This window comes from Cervus canadensis, chromosome 3, assembly GCF_019320065.1.
Source record: "Cervus canadensis isolate Bull #8, Minnesota chromosome 3, ASM1932006v1, whole genome shotgun sequence".
Taxonomy (NCBI): domain Eukaryota; kingdom Metazoa; phylum Chordata; class Mammalia; order Artiodactyla; family Cervidae; genus Cervus; species Cervus canadensis.
Genome location: NC_057388.1, coordinates 110359554 through 110383112, shown reverse-complemented (window position 1 = coordinate 110383112; position 23559 = coordinate 110359554). Strand labels below are relative to the sequence as shown.

General features: G+C 54.8%; 1 protein-coding gene across 3 annotated transcripts in view; it reads left to right on the top strand.

The window, feature by feature from the left end:
• PTPRN2 (protein tyrosine phosphatase receptor type N2) overlaps positions 1 to 23559 on the top strand; it is a 600191-nt gene that overhangs the window by 539741 nt on the left and 36891 nt on the right. For all 3 annotated transcript variants that reach the window (XM_043464002.1, XM_043464001.1, XM_043463999.1), the window contains exons 15-17: positions 1274 to 1421; positions 10421 to 10494; positions 19018 to 19095. In XM_043464002.1, coding sequence (XP_043319937.1) covers positions 1274 to 1421; positions 10421 to 10494; positions 19018 to 19095 — 300 coding nt within the window. The remainder of the gene's footprint in view (positions 1 to 1273; positions 1422 to 10420; positions 10495 to 19017; positions 19096 to 23559) is intronic.

Here is a 23559-nt window from a genome sequence, read left to right as displayed (position 1 = left end):
GTTTCTCTTCCTCACGAGGGTGAGCTACTGAGGTTCATGGTCTGTCCCTGAAAAGGGGCTCATAGTCACAATTCTTGGTCATCGGCATGTAAGGCCATCTGCTGGTACCCTAAGCGGCTGTAGCAGGGGATCAAGGGACATGTGATAATCCCCCGGGGCCTTCTCAATGGCCCCCCCGGGGCCACAGGTCAGGGGCACCTCGCCTGGGCCAGGCAACCTGGAGCGTGACCCCTCCCCTGGAGCAGCGCCCTCAGGCACCTGGCTTCCACGCCCTGGTTCAGCACATACGCGCTGATACACACACCGGTGGCCCGACATGGACAGAGTCGGTGTTTGTTCAGATCAGCTGTACTCCGCGTTTTACTGGGAGATGTGAGATCAGCACGACCATTCTGGTGGGCTTCCTTCCTTTTCACATGCCCATCTGCCCCCTGGGGTGGGTGCCAAAGAGCCGGGGCAGCCAAGGGCAGTGGTGGTCGCTGGATTGAGCAGAGGAAGGGGCTGACAGAGTGTCAGGGTGGGCGTGGAAGAGGTGTAAACCTTGGCCGGACACTGGAGTGCCTGACCGCTGGAGACCTGGGTCCGTGTGTGCATGTGTGCACACGTGTGTATGCACATGTATATGTACGTGCATGTGTGTGTTTCATTTTGCTGTTTGGACATATTTGAGGAAACCCACAAGCAAGATGTTAGAAGATGGGACGATTTCCTTTGGGCCCAATAAAACCACCTGGGTCGGTCCTTTGAAATTCTTTTCCTTAAAACCGCGGTCATCTCTGGGCTAAACAGATCAGCAAGGCAAGTGAACAAGACTGGCTCCAGAGTCTGTGGAGGGAATGTTCCTGAGGCCAGTTTCCCCGTCCACCTCTCCTGTGTCAGTGCCCACAGGCAGGTGCCTGGAAAAATTAAGATCAGAGCAGAAGAGGGTCAGATATTTGGTTTGTGTTTGGGGTTTTGTTTTTTAACACTGCGCCCATCAGAGCAAACTGCATCCCCCTGGTGGATTCAGAGAAGCCGGCCAGTTATAAGAAAAACGACTTCCGTGCAAATAGAGGTGGGAGCAGGTCAGCAGCCCCAGCGCGGCTCGGCGCGGGCTCCCCGCGCTGGGACGTGGGACACGCGCCCCCCACGTCTGCTTCGTGCTCAGCCCCCTCCCAGCCGCGGTGCCGGCCCGCCCCGCCCCGTGCGCGCAGGTGACGCGTGGGCGCCGCCTGGGCCGCCCCCGGGCCCACGCCCCCGAGGCGGCCCTGCCGACGCTCGCTCTCTGTTCCAGGCCTACATGGAGGACCATCTGAAGAACAAGAACCGCCTGGAGAAGGAGTGGGAGGCGCTGTGTGCCTACCAGGCCGAGCCCAACAGCTCGTTCGTGGCCCAGAGGGAGGAGAACCTGCCGAAGAACCGCTGCCCGGCAGTGCTCACCTGTACGTACCGCCCGCGCCGGGGAGGGGGTGGCGGGGGCCGGGGAGGGGCTGCGCCGGCCCGGCCCCGGGGTCTCCTCTCGGCTCACCGGCTACAGAGCCCTCCCTCCTCCGCATCTGCCCCTCTGCCGACAAACAGTTTCTCTTGGTTTCCTTTTTTGAGGTAGAATGATTTACAGTGTTGTGTCACTTCGGGGTGTACGGCGCAGTGATTCGGTGACACACACATGTTCTTTTTCAGATTCTTTTCACTCGCAGGTTATTGCAGAATACCGAGCATAGTTCCCCGTGCAGCGCGGCAGGACCTTGTTGCGTGTGTTTTATGTGCAGAAGCGTGTGTGTGTTGGTCCCAAACTCCTGTCATCCCTTCCCCGCCTCCCCTTTGTTAACTGTCAGTTTGTTTTCTGTGTCTCTGTGTCCCTCCCTGTTTTGTAAATAAGTTCATTTGTGTCGATTTTAGATTCCGAGCCCTGCAAGCCCCACCCGGTCCTGGCGGCGCGGTGGTGGGGGTGGGCACAGGTAGATTCCAGCAAGCTCAGGCTCTGCCGCTGCTGTTGCTCTGGACTCAGGTTCCGAACGCCTGGAGCCTCGTCCTCCCCTTGTCCTGGGGGTCACACTGTTGCCCTTGGACTCTCAGGGCTGTGGGGTCAGTGAGGCAGTCCTGCAGGCCGGGCAGGCTACGGGAGGAGCAGATGGGTGTCCCCAGCATCGCTGGGCACCTGCTGCCTGGCCAGGAGTCGCTGCCAAGAGAGGGGACACGGGGAGATGCCAGCCCTCCGTGTCCCTGACGTCGTGTGAGCCGACAGGCGACTGCAGAGGCAGAGGCCCCTGGGGGCGTGAAGGGATGCGCGCGCTGAATGTGCGTCTTCCCACCCGGCCGTTCCTGCCTTCCGTCAGCATCTGGAGATGCTCCAGCCTCCCATGTTCCAGCAGATTCCAGGCTGGGGTTGGGGTGGGGGGCGGTCTGTGATTAATACACACCCCCTGTGGGGGCAGGAGTCTGACGTGTGTTTGTGAGCAAAGTGTCTGATGTAAGCGCCAGCTTCACGTGATGAGTGACTTGTGCGCATGAAGTGAGTTTATGGCAGAGGGCGGGAGGGATTCAGGCAGACTTCAGACGTGACAACACATATTTTGTGGGCTGACGTGTCCGAGGGCTCAGCAAAGCCACTCAGGTCTCAGAGGGAAGGCCAGCACCCTCGTGGGGACACAGCCTCCATCCTGCGCTGGGAGCCAGGGGGCCAGGCGGTGCTACCCAAAGGCAGGAGCCCAGCCCCTGCTTCCTGTCTGCCCGGAGGAAGCAGTGGCCGACACTCTGGCTCGTGGGCAATGGCAGCGACTCACTCCCTGCTCACAGGACAGGAAGAGCCAAGACACGCGCCCGTGTGGCTTTGGACCCGAGCCCGGGAATGACACACTGCTGTAAAATCTGAACACGCTTCTAGGTGTAAGGTTTTTCTAACAGTTTAGTTGGTGTTCAGACCAGTTCCGTGATGTCTGAAGCGCTTTTCCCTAAAGAGCTCCAAAAATAGGAGCCGTTGCAATTTATATTTTATATTTAGAAGGAAAGCCAATCACAAACAGATAAAAATTTAAGTACCTGCTGTGCGCCAAGAAATATCAATATATCAGTAACGTCAGACATGCAGATGACACCACCCTAATGGCAGGAAGCGAAGAGGAACTAAAGAGCCTCTTGAAGAAAGTGAAAGAGGAGCGTGAGAAAGTTGGCTTAAAGCTCAACATTCAGAAAACTAAGATCATGGTATCCAGTCCTATCACTTCATGGCAAATAGATGGGGAAACAGTGGAAACAGTGACAGACTTTATCTTTTTGGGCTCCAAAATCACTGCAGATGGTGACTGCAGCCATGAAATTAAAAGATGCTTGCTCCTTGGAAGAGAAGTTATGACCAACCTAGATAGCATATTAAAAAGCAGAGACATTACTCCGGGAGTTGGTGATGGACAGGGAGGCCTGGCATGCTGAAGTACGTGGGGTCACAAAGAGTCAGACACAACTGAGCAACTGAACTGAGCTGAGCACCAAGGACTGCTGACCGACACGGGGGCGTCCAGTCAACGAGCTCGGCCCGTGTCCTCAGAGAGGATCTTGGTGAGGGATTCCAATTGCACCCCAGATGAGTAGCCGTATGGGGCAGACGGTCAGCCTGTGTGGAAACCTCTGGTTTGCTTGGTTGTCGGGCACGATAAACACTCAAGTTCAAAGGCTCTTCCTCAAGTGCCGTCCTGCAGCGCCAACCAGAACGCGACACGTTCCAGGCCACACGCCCTGCAGCCAGTGGGTCCACAGCCCAGGGCCTCAGGGACGTAGGACAGCCTGTCTTCAGCCTCCAGTGGGGGCGGGGGTCCAGCCCCGAGGGAACTAGGGCCCTGGAAGCCCTCGGGCCTGTCGCCCGCTCGTGGGCTGGAGCCAGGGCTCCACACGGAAGTGCTTTCTCGGCTGGACTCTGGTTCGGGGCGCGAGACAGAAGCTGCCATTTCTGACCGTGTGGCCGTCGCAGAGCCCGGCCTGCAGAGACAGGCGGGTGGACGGAGGCTCCCTGGGTGCGTGGGTCTGGTCCTCCACGCTCCCGCCTTCTCAGCTTGCAGAAAGAGACCCTGTGGTCGGGTCTCGGCCTGCACCCTCCCTCAGCAGGACCCTAGGGCGATGGCCTGGCCTTAACTCCAGGTGGTCTCGCCAGACTCCACCAGGAAGGACGGCCGCTTCCCGAGACCTGCTTCATGTTGTCCGACTGTTCCCTCTGCACATGCAGCAATGTCCGTGATGGAGCAGAGCATGTAGACAGGGTGGGCCTCCACACACCCTGGTCCCTGAAGTTGATGTTGACGCCACGTGGGTGTCGGGGCACTCACTACAGCGTCATGTATCAGACACGCTCCCCCAGCGCCCACGTCATCCCTATGCCCTAGAGACAGGAGTGCTGCTGGGCATCCACCATGCTCCCTGATGGGCATGGCCAGGACACCCACCTGGACCCCCCAGGGCAGCGTGCAGGCTCCGTCCACATCTCTGCTGGTCCGCCACCCGCCTGAAACATCTCCCCACGCCCCACGCCCCGCCCACACTGGGGCCGGTCCAGCTGAGGCAGGGACACCCCTTGTGTCCCCATCAGCAGGTTGGTGGAAGGTTCAAAGTGGCCAGACCAGCAACTTTCCCATCCCTGACAGCCAGGAGGTTCTAGCTGCAAACAAATTGTCTTTCAAAGAAGAAGGCAGATTTACAAGATGTTGGCTCGTGCTGTGCTGGGTCTAGTTATATAGCTCAGAAGTTTAAAGAATTTAAAATGCTTTCTAATTTTTTTTTTTGCATTTTTAAAAGAATTATGCAATATTCCCTCATATTCCTGTTCTTTACAAGCTAAGGACAGGAATATAATGCTATGGTGGTGTGCCATCTTAAACAAAGTCTGTGATTCTGACTTATAATAGCAACAGAGAGACACAGAGGTACGGGGTACTTAGCGATGAAACTGGAGAGAAGGTCAAGTCAAGGACGCAGACACGGAGGATGGACAGAAGGATCCTTGAAGCCGGGTCTCAGGTGTGGCCCTTAGAGTGTTGCTACTGACACCTCACAGCCGCATCCACGGCCTTACCTGGCAGATGGGGCCGGGGAGGCTCTGAGCGACTCCCGCCCGGCTCTTCCCGGGAGCCGCATCACCTGCGGCACCAGCTTCTGCCGCGTGTGACAAAAAGGACAGTGACTGGCTGAGCATGTCGCGTGCCACCCCTGAGTTCCCGGGCCTGCCCCCGCCCCTCCCGGGCCTCCTCCACCTGACAGATGAAGGGGCTGGGATTCGAGTCTGTCTGTATGCCCTGTGATGACGGAACACCCTTGGTCGGGGCCTGTGCTTGTTTCCGCCGTTGTTCTGTGTGTGTGCCACACGATTGCTGCGGCAAACGCGCACACTGTGCTCCCCGCCACCCTGCCTCCAAGCACGAGGACAGGGCCCTGGTGTCTGCACTGCACCCGCCCAGGGCCGGGCCTGCAGCCTCCTGGTCCTGGGGCCACTGGGGCCCCTGGGCAGAGCTCCCGTCCCCTTCCTGCAGGCTCCTGAGGGCCCACCTCGCACCTGCCCCCTGCTTTCCTCATAGGAAACTCACTTTTTTCAGCTGGTAGGAAACTCCCGCTCTCGGTCACTGAAGGTTTGGGACCCGGAAGAGCTGAGACGTAGGAGCAGGGCACACAGGTGGGTGCGTCCTAAGGAAGCCAGGCCCAGACACAGGCCAGCCCCGGGGGCGGGTGTGCCCGGGCCGCGGAGCTGTGTCCTCACGGGCTGGAGGCCGGACCCAGGGTGAGGCTGCCCGCTCGGGGCTCTGGAGGGCATCCGTCCCAGGCTGTCTCCTTGGTCTTCACGTCTGCATGCCCGCTTCCGTCTGCCTGGGTCTGAGTCTGGAACCCCCTGCTTCTCTCCGGGCCCCAGACACGTGGGGTGAGGCCCACCCGTGCCTGTGAGCTCGCTGTGCCCACCCCCTCTGCACAGACCCAGCTCCTCGTCAAGGCCACAGCCCAAGGTTCTGGGGGCACAGTTCAACCTTTGACCCCAGGAGCCCCGGGACAGCCTGGGCCACAACCTGAAGCCTGTGGAGTCCATTCCTGCCCGGCACACAGGCCGAGTCCTGAGGGGCCTTCCCCTCGTGGACGCTGAGTGCGAGGCCCATGCCTAGTTGGGGGTCCCCGTGCTCCGGCCCCTGTAACCCACCTTCATGGCCACTCATCTGCCGAGCTGGGCAGCCATCCTGCAGGAAGCCCCGGTGATGCTTGCGGTTTGATCACCCATCGGGAAACCCACAAAATTCAGGAAGGAACTGGTGACTGCTGGGTCACTCCCCAGCTTGGCCTGACGTGGGGTCTCTGTGGAGGACTCGGAGCCCTCTGGACAGTGCTGGCCCATCTCAGACACCCCTGCCACGCCCTCCAAGTGGAGAAACTGCTGTCAGCCAGCGTGATGGTCCCGTCTCAGTCTTAACAGCAAATTGAGAAGCTCAAGGGCCCTGAGGCAACACTGGCAGACCATTCAGAGGCAGCAGTTCGCTCGGCTGGAGCCCCTGTCAACCAGCGGGTTCTACAGACCCCCGGCTCACGTTACCATCAGCAGCATCGATGATTCACATCCTCGAGGGAAGTGAAGACTGTTGACTCGCCCACGTATCAATACACTCGGCAGTGTCAGTGACATGACCGGGGAGCCCAGGAAAGCCCCATCCTGAGGAGTCCATGTGAGGAGATCACAGTGGAGGTGGCCTCCGCACTGTCCGTTGCTGGGTCCCGGCTGTGTGGGTGAGGGTCTGCACCATGGTCCAGGCTGGAAGGAAGCTGGATGGCAAAGCTCAGTGACCTCCAGAGTCTGCCGCTTCAAGGCTCCTCTGCCCTCGTAGCCAAGCAGTTCGAGAACCTGTTCCTCCCTGGCGTTTGTGAAAACCTTCCTGAGGTCACTGATAACTCGTCACAGCCACACAGCGAGCTTCGCCAGCTCAGCCGACCCTTCATCCATCAGGTGTGCGTCCGTTTGTCATCCTGACCTTGTTTCTGAATCCCTTCCGTCTGCCAGGCCTCACGTGGCACCTTACGGAAGCCGTTCAGCACAACGGCCCTGTGAGTTGGACATCATCACCCTACACTTCAGCTGATAAATCTGACACTTTAAGATGCTGAACCATTTACTCAGATATCACGTGGCTAGCAGGAGGCAGGACTGGGTCGAGCCCTTAGCTCTGTGGCCTTCACCACGTCAGTTACTTGATCTTTTGGAGCCTTAGTTTCTTCAGCCTAAAGATCTTTCGTTTCTTTAGCCTTCAGCCTAAAACTGGAAAATGGTCCCGGCTCTGTCTGGCACGGTGTTCCAGGAAGAAGGAGGTGATGAGTGTGAAACACTAGGACAGGTAGTGGATAGAACACGAGAGGAATTCAAGCACTGCTCTTGAACACGGGAGTAGCACCAGTAATTCTTCAGGGGTTCAGGAAAGGGACACTCACAGAGGACTAGTTCAGCCAGCTTCTTCTTGAGAGGGGTTCTTCTCCTTCCCTTCTTGGCTGAAGTTACCACTGCGGATCTCGTGAGAGGAGAATGGCCCAGTGATGGAGCCAGGTGCAGCAGGGAGATGCGACCCAAATTTACTCGTGTCCTGGCTTCCGAGGGCGTCTCAGACGAACACCTTGAGGACACACCCACCTCTTCGTTCAGACACCAGCGCTGCAGCTGTGAAATGTCTTGCTCTGAGGTTGGGGTCGTTGTGTTGAGTTTGCTCCCGAGAAAGGTGTGTGTGTTTGTCCAAGGAAGACGAAGGAATCATTCGGGGGAGGGGTGGGGACTTGCTCACCCCGGCCCTGGCGTCAGCTCCACCGCCCCTGTCAACCGGGAGCGAACCAGTGATCCTCCAGGCACTCTCTCTGCCTTTCACATCATGAAGGAAACTTGCGGCCGCCCTCAAAACAGGAACTGCGACCACAAAATATAAGGCATGCCCAGCTGAGTGAAACGTCCCTGGACCATCCCTGCTACACACAACCGCCCTTCACTGGACTCTGGCCCTTCCGGGGTGGCCCTCAGTGTCTCCGAGGGAGGTCAAGATGGTGCCACGCTAAAAAAAATCAAGTTCACTCTCAATTTTAAATGAGCATGTTGCCGCCAAGTCAGATACGTGATGGGAAGGAAGTGGAACTCTGAGCTTTGGACGCCTTCGCCCCAGACTCAGGGGCGTCTCGGAAAGGGTGCTTGCAGGGACAAAGGTGTCTGGGCCAGTGCCTGCATGAGGCTGGTGCAGGTGCGGAGGCTGCAAGCTGTCCTCACAGACACGCTCGGGCTCCGGCCCTGCTCATTCTGTCCCGTCAACCATCAAAGAGCCAAGCTCACCAGGACGCCTGAACTTAGGACGCGCTTTCTCCATCCTCCTGCTAGAAAATCCAGCTGGTGCTTGTTCACTGGGCCTGGTTGCTCGTGGGGCTCCGTGGAGATGAAGGGGGCCCAACAGCCCCCCAAGGCTGTGCCAGTTCAGTGCTGCACGGGGGCCACTCTGCTCTGGGTGGGACGGGCGCCCTCTGAAGCTCTGGACCCCGCTCCCTTGCGATCGCCAGCAGCCCTGCCCTGGGTCCTGGGTTCTCAGACCCTGGGAGCGGCTGACTGCTGCTATCAGCAGAGCCCACAGTGGACTCCTGGAGAGTGCCTGCAGTGAGGCCCTCAGGAACCCTCTGGAAGGTGCTGGAAGCCCTGCCCTGTGCGTCCAGACCCCTGTGTGGCTGCAGCAAGCACGGCCTCCATTCAGAGAGGGGCCCAGCTTCTGAGCAGCTCACCCAATCTCTGGCTTTGAGGTGTCTGAACGCCCCCCTCCCCCAACACACCAAGAAACTGGGCTCTTGAAGTGCATTTAAGGGTTGGTGTTTGTAGCACGTTGGAATGTCAGAGTTGACAGACTTTTCTTGTAAGTTTTGTTTCAACTTCCTGCTGCAGCCATTTCTCAGTCTCTCAAGAAAAATCTGTGCAGGACCCAAAGTCATTGGGTCCAGGGGACTTTAGAATTGGTGGCATCTTAGCAGGAGGCTTGGCAGCTGCCGTTGTAAACACCTTCAGAACATTCCGCAGGGTGTGCTCAGGTAAACGCACCAGGTGTGAACTCCTTCCTGATATCTAGATGGTTCTTACCTGTCTTATCTCTGCTGGGAAACGGCCAACGTTAATACCTCAATAAGATGCACTGGAGGGTATCCGGTCTCCAGCAGATGGTACCTTCCAAGTTCAGTCAGCTATAGGCCTCGCCAAGTTTCCTGAACCCCAGAACTGTCTAAAACAAGAAATAAGTGAGTAAAGTCTCCCAGAGAAATGAAAGAAGTCACCACAGCAAAGCTCCTGAGCTCTCCTGCTGCCACTGCCCAAGCTGCTCCCAGGGCTGGGGGCAGGAAGTGGGGAGATAAGGCAGAAGGGCCAGGAATCCGGCCTCAGACTTGGGGTGACATGCTCGCCACCATGGAAATGCAGGCCTCTGGGGCTGCAGTGGGGCTCTGTCTTCTCGGCAGAAGAAGCGGGGTGGGGCCCTCGGGCCCCGCTGTAGCACGGGCTGACAGCAGAGCTCAGCGCTTTCCGCTTTCACAGTCACACCTTGCTGAGGGAGAGGAGGAAGGTGGGAGCCTCGGGGTCCCTCAGGGTGCCCTGCTCGCTATGAAGTCCCTGCAAATGGGCAGAGAGAGTCATCACTGAAAGCAGGAGAGTGCTTGTTCCAGAACCAAAATTAGGGGTGATTCATGGATCAGACACATCAAGCTATGATGGAGCATGTCCTTACTCCCCACCCAAGTGTCTGATTTCAGCATCAGTCAAGGTATTGTGCCCATTGAAAGCACATTTTCATGTCCATGAGTCCCCATGTGGCTCCTGGCTCCCTCTTCAACCTCATTTTCTTTTGCCCTTCTGCCCCTTTTAAATCTACGTTCTTCTAAACACAAGCATCTTGTCATTTCTAGACCACAAAACTGGGTGTGCTGAATGGTGGGCTAATAGCTTAATATCTATGTTGGTATTTCTTTTCTCTATGTTACTGAATATATGTCATTTAAAAGCAAACACTGCATGAGCCATTGCCGGGGAGTTGATTATCTTTAGCTCAGAAGGTAAAGAATCTGCCTGCAATGCAAGAGACCCAGGTTCAAACCCTGGGCCAGGAAGACTCCGTAGAGAAGGAAATGGCAACCCATTCCCGTATTCTTGCCTGGAAAATTCCATGAACAGAGGATCCTGGTGGGCTACAATCCATGGGGTCGCAAAGAGTCAGACACAACTGAGTGATAGCCAGCTTTGGCGTTGAACTTGACACAAGAGCAACGCTGGGTGCCCATACACCTGGATGCTCTGCTGGTGGACTGAAGGACCCCAGTGGGGGATGATGGGAGGAGGCACAGACTGGGAGCAGTGGGGTGGGGGGGGGCGGCGAGCAGTGGCCCTGGAAGATGCACCACATGGGTTAACGCTCTGCCCTTGGGCTTGCAGATGACCACTCCCGGATCCGGCTGAAATCAGAGAACAGCCACAGCAGCTCTGACTACATCAACGCCAGCCCCATCGTGAGTACCAACCCTGCCACCTGCCAAGGCTGGGGGGAGGAGTAGGCCAGCCCGGCCCTGGGTCAAGAGCTGATAGCCAATCTCCACCAGGTAACTAGTCTCCACCAGGTAACTCTGAACCCAGTAACTAGCCTCCACCCAGTAACTCTTCTCCACCAGGTAACTAGCCTCCACCCAGGAACTAGTCTCCACCAGGTAACTACTTCCATCTGGTAATTAGTCTCCACCAAGTAACTCTGAACCCAGTAACTAGCCTCCACCCGGTAACTCTTCTCTACCAGGTAACTAGCCTCCACACAGGAACTAGTCTCCCCCCGGGTAAGTAGCCTCCAGTCTGAAACTAGTTTCCACCTGGTAACTAACCTCCTCCAGGTTACTAGCCTCCACAATATAACTACCATCCACCTTGTAACTAGCCTCCTCCAGTTTACCAGCCCCCACTCTGTAACTAGTCTCCACCTGATAACTAACATCCACCCTGTAACTAGTCTCCACCTAGTAACTAACATCTACTCTGTAACTAGTCTCTACCTGGTAACTAGCCTCCACCCCACAACTAGCCTCCACCAGGTAACTAGTCTCCACACTGTAACTAGCATCCACCCTGTAAGTAGTCTCTACCTGGTAACTAGCCTCCACCTGGTAACTAGCATCCACCCTGAAACTAGCCTCTACCTGATAACTAACCTCCACCTGGTAACTAGTCTCCCCTCGGTAAATAGCCTCCAGTCTGTAACTAGTCTCCACCTGGTAACTAGCCTCCACCACGTAACTGGCCTCCACCTGGTAACTAACATCCACCTTGTAACTAGCCTCCTCCCTGCAACTAGCCTCCACTGGGTTACTAGCCTCCACACTGTAACTAGTCTCTGCCTGGTAACTAGCCTCCACCTTGTAACTAGTCTCCCCCTGGTAACTAGCCTCCACCAAGTTACCAGACTCCACACTATAACTAGCCTCCACTCAGTAACTAGCATCCACCCTGTAACTAGTCTCTACCTGGTAACTAGCCTCTACCAGGTAACTAGTCTCCACCTGGTAACTAGCATCCACCCTGAAACTAGTCTCTACCTGATAACTACCCTCTGCCTGGTAACTAGTCTCCACCTGATAACTAGTCTCCACCAGGTAACTAACCTCAACCTGGTAACTAACCTCCACCTTGTAATTAGCCTCCACCCTGCAACTAGCCTCCACCAGGTTACCAGCCTCCACACTGTAACTAGTCTCCACCTGGTAACTAGCCTCCATCTTGTTACTAGTCTCCCCCCAGTAACACCTCCACCAAGTTCCCAGACTCCACACTATACCTAGCCTCCACTTGGTAACTAGCATCCACCCTGAAATTAGTCTCTACCTGATAACTAGCCTCTGCTGGTAACTAGTCTCCACCTGATAACTAGCTTCCACCCTATAACTAACCTCCACCAGGTTACTGGCCCCATCAGGTACCAAGGCTGGTGCACTGCCCCTGCCTGCTCTCGATGGCCCTTGTCCCCAGCGTCCGGGGCAGAGAGGACACAATGCCGGGCGCAGGGCCTGGTCACCCCATAGCAACAGCATCCTGAGAAGTTGCTGCTGGAACCCATGACTTTGGGGAAATCTTTATTCCCTACTTGGGGGAAACGGGAAAAAACAGACCCAAACCTGGTGCGTGTTGAAGTGATGGATGGCCTGGAGGTGGGTGGAAACTAGGTTGGTTTCTTCTGGTTTTTCCAGCGGGCAGGGTCTTCACTTCCTGGGGTGGAGGGGCCGCAGCCATGCCTCCCTGGGCAGCTGGTATCAGATGGGGGGCTGGGGGAGGGTCTCTGTCCTAGAGACCCTGTGGCCAGCAGGCATTCCTGGCTTCTGGAGAGTCCCCCCGACCCCGGCCACAACCACTATTCCCACTGCTTCCTGCCCTGCACCCGGTGGGGAGGGGCTTAGGAGGAAACCCTGGAGCGGCCCCCCAACACAGGGGGATGAGGGGCTGGAAGGTGGGCCAGAGGGCTGGAGTGAGTGTAGGTGGCAAGTGGTGAGATGAACCTGCTATCCACACTCAGAGTGCCGCACCAGGTAACTAACCTCCACCTGGTAACTAACATCCACCTTGTAACTAGCCTCCTCCCTGCAACTAGCCTCCACTGGACCCGCAGCAGAGGGTCTCCACCTGGACCTGCAGCAGAGCATGGGGAGTGGGTGTGGGCGGTGTCCCCTTGGTCTCGGCGCTGGTCGGGGAGGGTCAGGCCACCTCACTGAGCTCTCAAGTTGGCTTCAAAGACAGGCGTGCCGGATGCAGCACGTCCTGGGGCTCTGATGACTGAGGTTATGGGAGTGTCGGTGGCCAAGGGGGCGGGACTGTCTCTGATTCCTGACGGAGCCTTGTGCGAGCCACAAGCCACAGTCCCTGCTGTCCTCGGTGGTGAACCTGGGGAGACAGCTCACCGTCTGCCGTGAGCAGGACCGCCGACCGTAAACCACTGTCCTCGTGGCGGTTTATTTCAGCGCGGCTGTTGTGTAAACCTTATCCTCATGACGTCGGTGCAGTACGGGTCAGTCCCACTTCCTGACACTTCACACCACATGGCGGGAGCTCCATGTAACGCAGTCGCTGTGAGAAGGGGATTTGCAGTGAGCACCCCCTCTACACCTGCCCAAGCCCAGGCCCGTGTTTCTGGGGCTGTTTTTAAGGAGTCACCCCTTTGTTTCCGGCAGCGTAGGTGTCAAATGCTAGCTCCATGTATGCAGAGGCCTCAGTGAGGCCTTCAGTCAGTCTTCTCGGTAAACACTCTTGATGAGTTTGGCATTTTTCCATCAATTCTACTTCAAAAAGCCAAGCGAAAGCCCCATTGATTTCCCCACGTCTCCCCCGATGAGGCTGGGGTTTGTGCCTGCCGGGTCTTGGTGATGGGCTACAGAAGCGGGGAGCAGCCTTTGTCCTGTTGGGCTCCTTCCCTGGAACGAACATGTGACAGGCCAGAGAAATTCCTTCAAGTCTGAGAGACGGGAGTTCAGTGTGGGGGGTGCCCGACTCTCCCCTTTGAATGGCTTCCGGCTTCCAGACGTCTGGGCCACTTCAGGCTAGTTAGGACCAGGGGAGGACAAGGGGCTGGAGGCCACATCACCGCCCCCTCCTCTCCGAGCTGCCCAACGCCCCACTCCTGCACCCTCCCCATCTCTCTCCTGTTGGCAGAGATTTAGAACAGCCTCCCAGACCCAACGACAGGGCAGGGGCGTGGGTCAGAAGGTGAGGCCAGAAGAGAGACATGATTTTTCAGTGTCTTTTTATGTTTTCCTTTTATTTCACTCCACAATTCTTTTTGTTCACATTTGGGGTGTACGTATGAATTAGAAGAACTCCTCGACTCCTCTTCTCCCTGAAATGACTGACGGTCCTGTGACAACAAGCTTCCTGGCAGAGCTGAATGAGAAGCTTGCGATTAGAGCCCAAGAAGCCCCAGCTGTGCAGAACAATACTACAATAATTACACCCGTCATATTTGTACTTAGTCCTCATTAAAGTTCAGGGAAGCCATCAGTCCTTAATAACGTGTCATCTCTGCTTTGAAATCAGAAGTGACCAAAGTCTACGGGAATTCTGTGAGAGAAACCATCAGCCACGCGGGAGCTTGGTCACCAGAGTCTATGGGAATTCTGTGAGAGAAACCGTCAGCCCTGTGGGAGCTTGATCACCAGAGTCTATGGGAATTCTGTGAGAAAAAACCCGTCAGCCACGTGGGAGCTTGGTCACCGAAATCTATGGGAATTCTGTGAGAGAAACCCGTCAGCCACACGGGAGCTTGGTCACCAGAGTCTATGGGAATTCTGTGAGAGAAACCTGTCAGCCATGCGCGAGCTTGGTCGCTAGAGTCTATGGGAATTCTGTGAGAGAAACCTGTCAGCCCTGCGGGAGTTTGGTCACCAGAGTCTATGGGAATTCTGTGAGAGAAACCGTCAGCCACGCAGGAGCTTGGCCACTGTTGGGCCTGGACTAGGGGTAGTGTTACCACGACAGCACACAAGTTCCCCCCCCAGGGGCAAGTCTGAACATCTCAGTGACACTTGAAATTAAACTTACTCTTCACTCCTCTGTTTATTAATAAAGGGGGAGAATAGTTTAATTTTTAAACTCAGTGCATTTAACAAATTTAAGTAGTACAAATTGACTCTTCAGAAAATGATAACTGCTCAGATGCACTGAACATCACAAGAAATTGTCCAAATAGGGGGAACAATTCCTTGGTTTTCAGATTTATAAGTGAATATCCATGTATTATATATATCCATGTATTATATATATAATATATATAATATTATATATATCCATGTATTATATACATAATATCCATAATTATAGTTGGCATGCGTACATGCTAAGTTACTTCAGTCGTGTCCAACTCTTTGCAACCCTGTGGACTATAGCCCAGCAGACTCCTCTGTCCATGGGATTCTCCAGGCAAGAATACTGGAGTGGGTTGCCATGCCCTCCTCCAGGGGAGCTTCCCGACCCAGGGATCGAACCCACATCTCTTACATCTCCTGCATTGGCAGGTGGGTTCTTCACCACTAGTGCCACCTGGGAAGCCCAATTATAGTTTATATCCAATATGTTTCTTAAATCTCAACTCATAAGAATATGAAAATAGTTTAAGTTCATAAGCCACACTCTCTCCCACTGATTTTACTATAGTTTCCCAGCAAACTCTCACAGTAAGACTTTGTGTCTGGAAAAGTGACTTGAAAACTCTGATTGATAGGGTCTTGTTTTTAAAAACCATGTGTGAAATTTGCTTTGCATATTATGAAAAGCAAGTGTAAGTGGTCCAGGGGCAGAACCAACCTTGCCTTCACCTGCACACCAGCCCGCAGCCTCCCCCAAGTCACTCTTCAACGCTTCAGAACATGGGCGCCCTGGTCTTAATGTGCAGAAGTCTTAACTTTTAAGATGAGTTTTGTTTGGAACATCGGGAAAGTATTGGTACATTTTCTGATGCAGATTAGAGCTAGTCACTCTATTCTAACTCTCCTTCTACAGCTTGAACCAAATCTCTAGGGATACACCTTGCAGGCACCCTGGTTCAGGTTATGTCTTTTTTTCACATTGGCCGATAGTTGATTAATAATGCTGTGACAGTTTAAGGTGTATGGCAAAGTGATTCAGTTAAGCATATACATGTATCTCGGTTCAGTTCAGTCACGCAGTCGTGTCCGACTCTTTGCGACCCCATGAACTGCAGCACACCAGGCCTCCCTGTCCATCACTAGCTCCTGGAGCTTACTGAAACTCATGTCCATCGCATTGGTGATGACATCCAACCATCTCATCCTCTGTCATCCCCTTCTCCTTTCGCCTTCAATCTTTCCCAGCATGAGGGTCTTTTCTAGTGAGTCGGTTCTTCGCATGAGGTGGCCAAAGTACTGGAGTTTCAGCTTCAGCATCAGTCCTTCCAATGAACACCCAGGACTGATCTCCTTTAGGATGGACTGGTTGGATCTCCTTGCAGTCCAAGGGACTCTCAAAAGTCTTCTCCAACACCACAGTTCAAAAGCATCAATTCTTCAGTGTAGCTTTCTTTATAGTCCAACTTTCACATCCATACATGACTACTGGAAAAACCATAGCTTTGACTAGATGGACCTTTGTCAGCAAAGTAATGTCTCTATCTATTCTTTTTCAAATTCTTTTCCCATTTAGGTTGTTATAGAGTACTGAGCAGAGTTCCTTGTGCTACACAGTAGGTCCTTGTTGGTTACCCAAGCGGCGTCTTCATGAGAGTCAGTCAGCCACATGGACAGTAGACTCAACACAAACTTTGGGAGTCTACTTTTTCTGAAAAAAAATCCCAGAATCCCAAAGCTAAAGGACCCGTAGAGACCACATCCCTCTTCTCCAGCCCCTCCCACCGTGTTTCACAGACACTGAGACGGAAGCCTGACTTTGCCCACGATCCTGGAGCTTTGTGTGACCACAACAGTCATACAGATGAAAGTACACTATAAAGAAGTGAGGAAGAAGGGGAACGATCAGCCTTGACATCAGCGGAAGCCGACGCTCATCTCACCAGGAGTGCCGGCGGAGACATCCTCACCCACCCGCCGGGGCGGCAGCCAGCATGGCTGCAGGAGGAGTCGTGTTCCCAGAAACTGACAATTTCCTCTAATAACCACGCCTATCCTGGCCTGCAAGTCTCGAGTGTGCTGAGACTTCTGTTGTTCAGTTAAACGTTTGCTTTACTTTGGTTCAGTCACAGATGCGCAAAACTGGGCAGAGGCTGCCGTGTATGAGCAAGGCCTCATCTTTGCTACACGCACAGAACGTGAGCGGGTGAGGTGATGATGCTTGTCTTCCGAGCGACTGTTAAGCTGGTGGCACAGGTCGCCGCTCTGTGATCATTTACTGCCTTCCAAGCAGCAGCCACGTGATACAGTCAAGGGGGAGGGGAGTGACACGGGCCATCACACACCCCCTACCCCGAACCCCACCTCCTCCCATCTCCAACTCAGGTTGACGGAAACGCAGTGACATGGAGCCCTCTCCCCTCAGGGGGCCTTATTTACCTCCCGAAACCCTGATCCAGTTTTTGCTTTCAATCACATATTTCTCACTGTGAAAGCAGCTAAATGTGCTGGGTTGTACATACGAAGGATTTTAAAATGCGTTGCTCTCTGAATTGCTTTGGGCAAAAAAGCACATTTGAAAAGGAGGTGGGGTTATACTTTTCATGCAGAACTATTTGCAAGAATGAGACAGGGTCCCTGTAAATAGCTGTCACCCCCAACAAATGCATATTTTAAACATCAAAACTCCTTATTTCTGCCAAGCACGTTCCCACTGAAACATTTTAATTGGGGCTTTCAGCAAGAGTAACGTAATTTTACCTGTATTGTGTGTTGTTGTGAATTTCCAGTTTTAATTACAAATCACTAAATTAGATGCACAGAAAGCGTTTTTTCCTGCCCCACCCCCCGCCCCGTTAGCTAGCGCCACATTGCTGTGCGGATGGAGTGACTTACATCTGCTCTCCTGCGCTCTTTCCCGCTCTCTCAGTGCACATAATTATAAGGTGCACTGGGGGCGTCCTTTCAGGCTGACAGCCGTGGGCTCTGAAAGTGCTGATGGGCAGGCGACACCAGATTCACGTTAAAGGGGACACAAGCCCTTCTCAAACCCAAACTCAGAGGGGGCCTTCAGGTGACCCGAGGCTTCCAGCCGACATCGTCACATGTCACCATTGTATCATGCCTGGTTGCACCTTTCTTGTTTTTCACCATGTTGGGAAATGAGTTCTTAACAAGTACCTTTAAATTCAGAGCGTTTTAAATCTTTCGTCAAACCCTGGTGTCAAAAGAGTAGAAACCAGTGCTGGATGGAAAGAGTAAAGGAGACTGTATGTCTGATAAGTGAGCGGTCGCCTGACACCCAGGGGAGACCTGCCTGATCTCTTCTGGGGGGGTCTCTGGTCCCCAGTGGGGGACAGTGAGGACGTCCAGCTGACACCTCGCCTGGTCCCTCCCGTGCCCTCTTGGGACACCAGCGTGAGAGGCAGAACACCGTCTGATTTAATCCGATTTGCTGCTCCAGGCTTTGTTCTCATGGTTTTTTTCTGCTTAGTCAGTCTTGGAATTAGCTGTTCTAATGAAGGTCTTTTAAGCCAGACTTCCTCTCTCGGAGCCAGCAGGCCGCGTTCAGGCAGACCGACAGCCAGGCAGCTCAGCGCTGCATTCTCCTTTGTTTGTTTGTTTTCAGTCCTTGTCTGGCGAGGTGGAAAGAGAATATGAAACGAGCTGTTGGAAGCCTGGGCTGGATCTCGGACCCCAGTGGCTCGGCTGGGCCCTTTCGGGGTGCAGAGAAACACAGCAGCACGGGAGGGGATTTACTGCATCCTGGGAGGCAGGAGGCACTGTTGCTGGGCCCCTCCAGGTCCGCGCGCTGCCCGCCCTCTGCCCAGCCCAGCGCCCGCAGTGCCAACCTCAGCTGCATTACTTTTGAGCCCTGTGTGTGGCCGGTGGCGGCCGTGGAGGCCACGCACACCAGCTGAACAGCTCCGTGGTCCCGCTCGTCCGTGGACCTGTCGCCATGTGGGTGACCCGGGCGCCTTCCCTTCCTCCCCACGGCCCCGCTTCACGCGGCCCCTACGTGGTTGTGCTCTGGCATCCAGTCTCTGGTTCACTCGCCTCCATTTCTACTGATGCTGCTCAGTTACCGCCATTCCAGGTGTCAGAAGAACGTTCAGCCCCATCGCCAGGCTCCAGGCACGGGGTCCCCAGGCCCCCCTAAAATCCAGACACCAGTCACCCAGACCCCCATAAACTCCAGGCACCAGGCCCCCAGGCCCCCCTAAAATCCAGGCACCAGGCCCCCAGGCCCCCCTAAAATCCAGGGGGTTAGGTCAGGAGGGGTCTGGCAGGGGCACGGGGTTTCCACCTCCACAGAGGTGCTGTGTGTCGGGCCTGGGGGCGGTCAGCGCGGGACTCATGGCCCCAGGCCCTCACCCGCCCTGCCCTTCCCGAGCTCATCTTCCTCCCCTGGTCTTGTCTCCACAGATGGACCACGACCCCAGGAAGCCCGCGTACATCGCCACCCAAGGACCTCTGCCCTCGACTGTGGCTGACTTCTGGCAGGTGACTCTTTTTAAATTAAATTTTGTTCTGAGTCTAACAGCTTAATAAATTGATCATGAGTAATGCTTTGGATTCAATTAAGCCAATTCAGGTTTGTTTACAGGTGTTCATCACGTGTTCCTTGATTTCAGAATTTGCATGAGCTCATTCATATTTTTTATGATCAACCATCTTTTCCAAAACTTGAGTATGAAAAATTCCCTTTGAGATATTAAACCTTTAAAGACTTTTACTTTTTAGGCTGTTTCAGTCACTTTATCTTATGAAATATAATGAAATAACGCATGCGGAAATTATTGTGTTTTAGTCAGATGTGTCTCTTATCGATAGTTTTAATCTTATGAAGGTTAAAAAATGGTGCTCAGATTATAGCCTCTCTCCTTGTGGATTCTCTGTAATAATGCACTTGAGAAGCCAGGTTGGTCTCTTCATCCAGCAAATACTGCACATTCGGATCAGGCTCGGGTCCTGGGGACACTGGCCAGTAAGAGGAGAGCCAGGAGGCCAGCGAGGCCTCCGCCCCCCGCCCCATCTCCCTGCCCACTGTCCACCAAGTGGCAGAGCTCCGAGGGCCTGGCCTTGGGAAGGCGGCACCGAGGTGTGTGCACACGGGGCGGGGTCATGCCACTGCTTGGCGGTTGAAGCAAAGCCCTCCTGTGTGTCAGGCCCCGGGCATCCCAGGACTGGCAGAGTGCACCCTGAGGACACGATGAGGGAGATGTGGCCTCTGGGTCCGCAGGTGGTAGGCAGGAGCAGCGTGTGGGCCACAGGGCCAGGCTGTCAGGGTCCGGTGGCCACACCATCTCTAACTCAGAGGGACCCGCTGAAGTTGGCAGAGTCCACGTTCCGTGCTCCCTGTGCCCTGTCTCCAACTCTCCAGACAGCCCTGTCCTTGCTCCGCCCCAGGAGGCCCGCGCTCCTACCCACCCTGAGTCTCTGCGGGCTTCCGGGAGTCAGGAAGGGACCTGGGATCCGCTCTTGCCTTGTAAGCGTCTTCATGCGTCGGCATCAACACCTCGGTTCTTCACGGGCAAGACGGGCTCGCGTCGGTGAAACCACACGGCTCACCCGGACCTGCAGGCAGGAGCCCAGATGGGACACTTCTGCGTGGCCCTGCCCTTGCGTGCTGCTTCACGCTCTTGGCAGGAAAGGCCAGGCTGAGCCCCGTGATCACGGCCTCGAGCCGTCAGGCTGGACCAGCGGGTCCCGCCGCCCCGAGGGCTAAGTCTCCTCCTTGTTACACCTGCCGAGAGGTCATGCAACCTGGGAGGACCAGGCACCCCATGCAGAGCTGTGCCCCTGAGCCGTGAGCCCACCCATCCTGGCTTGCCTACGGCGGCTGCTGGAATTCCATGGAGGGTTTGCTCGGTCACCTGCCTGCTGCCCCCCAGGCTCCTTGTGGTCAGACAGAAAGAATACAGAAGACCCCGAGTCGTGTGGCGGAATAAGGGACCAGCAGAATTCCACGGTCACCGCGTCTTCCGGTCAGCCTCAACCCGTCATACCAACGTGCACGTTTATGTCGGAGTGCCTCAAAGTGGGGTAGTTTCATTTTTACCAGCTTCAGGTCCCGCTCGTAACTGCCTGTGGGCAAAGCATCTCTTGCCAACAGAAGCACAAGTTCCTGAGGTCGTGTCGACACACACAGTCATCGCTTGCATCCATGGACCGTGTACCCTGTGGCCGGCCCTGTGTTGGGGTTTGTATATTTTGACCCCTAGACTTTGTGTTCTACGAGACTCGCGGTTCATACTCTGCGCCGGTTCACGTGGTTAGTACACGGGGCCGCTAGTATATTTTTCTTACTGCTTGTTCTGAGTAATTGCCATTGTTGGGGGCAATTCTTTGTGCCAGTGTTTGTAAACCATAGGATGTCCTAGAGCATTTATGGAGGTCTGATATCAAGGAGCATTCTTGAAATGGAAAAACATCTCTAAATGACACCACTAGAGAAAAATATTCAAGTGAGATGAAGTGCGAGATACTTTAAGAGACACCTCTGTCAGCACTTACCAAACCTCCGGGAAACACTGGCGTCCCTCGAGGCGGGAGTGGACAGTCTGGCCAGTAGGCCACCCTCCCAGGCCATCTCAGGCTCGTCAGCTCATCACAGCCTCTGAGACCCCCTGCAGCAAAAAGACTTGCCTGACTGTGTCTCCCCAGGTGCCCTTGAGACAGATGTGTGGTCTCCACACCAAGCCTCCTGGTCCAGCTGTAGGAAGAACACAGTGGAGGGGTGCTGGCCTTGGATAGAGGGTATCTTAGCATCTGCTTCTTAGCACAGTCACACTGGCTGGATTGGCCTCTAGATTATATATTCTAGAAATGGCATCTAGCAAGCACGGCTTCTTATTAACCACCCAAGGTCACAGGCTCAAAATTCCAGGTTCCCTTCACTGCCTTGGGCTCTACAAAAAGTGCGTGGGGGAGACAACGCCTGCCTTTAAACTTCTTGCAGAAGACAGAGCCTCTCAAAAACCACGGTGAAGTGGAAGTTCCTTTAAGAATAAAACCTGCTTTGAAGCATAAGAAGTTTTCTGTTGGAAAGACAATACGTTCTGAGTGAGAGTTCACGTCTGGATTTATGGCTTCCCCAATAGTTTAGCAGGTAAAGAATCTGCCTACAACACATGAGACACAGGAGACGTGGTTTGATCCATGGTCGGGAAGATCCCGTGGAGAAGGAAGTAGCACCCAGTCCGGGATTCTTGCCTGGAGAATCCCAGGGACAGAGGAGGCTGGTGGGCTAGAGTCCAGTGCGTTGCCAATTATTGGACATGACTGAGCACCTAAGCGCAGTGCAGATGGCCTCTGACAAGGTTGGACACAGGAACCCAGCACACGTAACAGAAAATATTGGAGCATCTTCCTTTCACTTGAGCCCTGGGGGCTGCCCTGGGCGCCTCCCCGGAGGAGCTCATGGGGCTTGTCCGTGGTGAGCAGGGTCCCGCAGGAGAGGCCCTGGTGAGTGGGTGGTGTGGGCAGCACAGAGCCCAGGCCGGGAGGGGAGCACAGCGGGGAGCTCCTCCACCGGCTTCCAAACGAGGCCACGTTCACAGGCGCTGTGGACCTGAATCTGGAGGACATTATTCCACACAATAGGATGCCAAGGAGGAAAACAGACCTGGAGCCCCAGGGTGGCACCATCGTGACCAGGAGACTGGAGGCAGACGGCAGGGTGGGCGGGCGGATGGAGGAGGCCGGCGAAGCAGAGACGCCCGAGGCTGTCGGTAGGGGGCACACGAGGTGGGCCCCACGGGCTCAGGATGAGGGGCGACACTCAGAGGCGGGGCTGGGGGAGGCTCTGTCTCCACACAGGCGTGGCACTTCCAGAACATTCCATCGTGGGTGTGACCCAGCGGCAGTCCTCACTGCGGTCACCTCAAGCCGGCGTCTCCTGCCCCAGCCAGGCCCCTCGCTCCCGACCCTGCACCCCCTCGGGCTCTGCGATTAAAATTCTTTCTCTGAATTCACACCTCATGTTCTAAGAATGTGATTCCAAAACCAAATGCACATAAGACCCACAACCTTCCTGTAAAAATGTGTTCTGACCTGTGAGGACGGCTCAGGTATTCCTGGGCCTGACATGCCTGCTCTGAGAGAAGTCAGCCAGCATCCAAGTCTGCAGAGGGAAGGCAACAGTTATTGAGCACTTACTGTATGCTGGGCCCTGGGCAGGCAAGGGGGGACGTGACCTCACCTGATGACCTGGGGTGAAGCTATCACGAGTGCATGATCCCCAGACGCGGTCCTGCAAGACGGGAGGTGGCTGGGGGTCGGGGGTGGGGGGGTCAGGGAGCGGTGTTTGATGGTGCAGAGGCTCAGTCTGGGGAGATGGGAATGCTCTGGGGGGGTTGGTGAATGTCCTCAATGCCCCTGAACTCAAAACCCATGCAGTTCAGTTCACTCAGTCATGTCCAGTTCTTTGCGACCCCATGAACCACAGCACACCAGGCCTCCCTGTCCATCACCAACTCCTGAAGTCCACCCAAACTCATGTCCACTGAGTCGGTGATGCCATCCAACCATCTCATCCTCTTTCGTCCCCTTCTCCTGTCTTCAATCTTTCCCAGCATCAGGGTCTTTTCAAATGAGTCAGTTCTTCGCATCAGGTGGCCAAAGTATTGGAGTTTCAGCTTCAACATCAGTCCTTCCAATGAACACCCAGGGCTGATCTCCTTTAGGATGGATTGATTGGATCTCCTTGCAGTCCAAGACACTCTCCAGAATCTTCTCCAACACCACAGTTCAAAAGCATCAATTCTTCGGTGCTCAGCTTTCTTTATAGTCCAACTATCACATCCATATATGACCACTGGAATAACCAGAGACTTGACTAGACAGACCTTTGTTGGCAAAGTAATGTCTCTGCTTTTTAATATGCTGTCTAGATTGGTCATAACCTTCCTTCCAAGGAGTAAGCATCTTTTAATTTCATGACTGCAATCACCATCTGCAGTGATT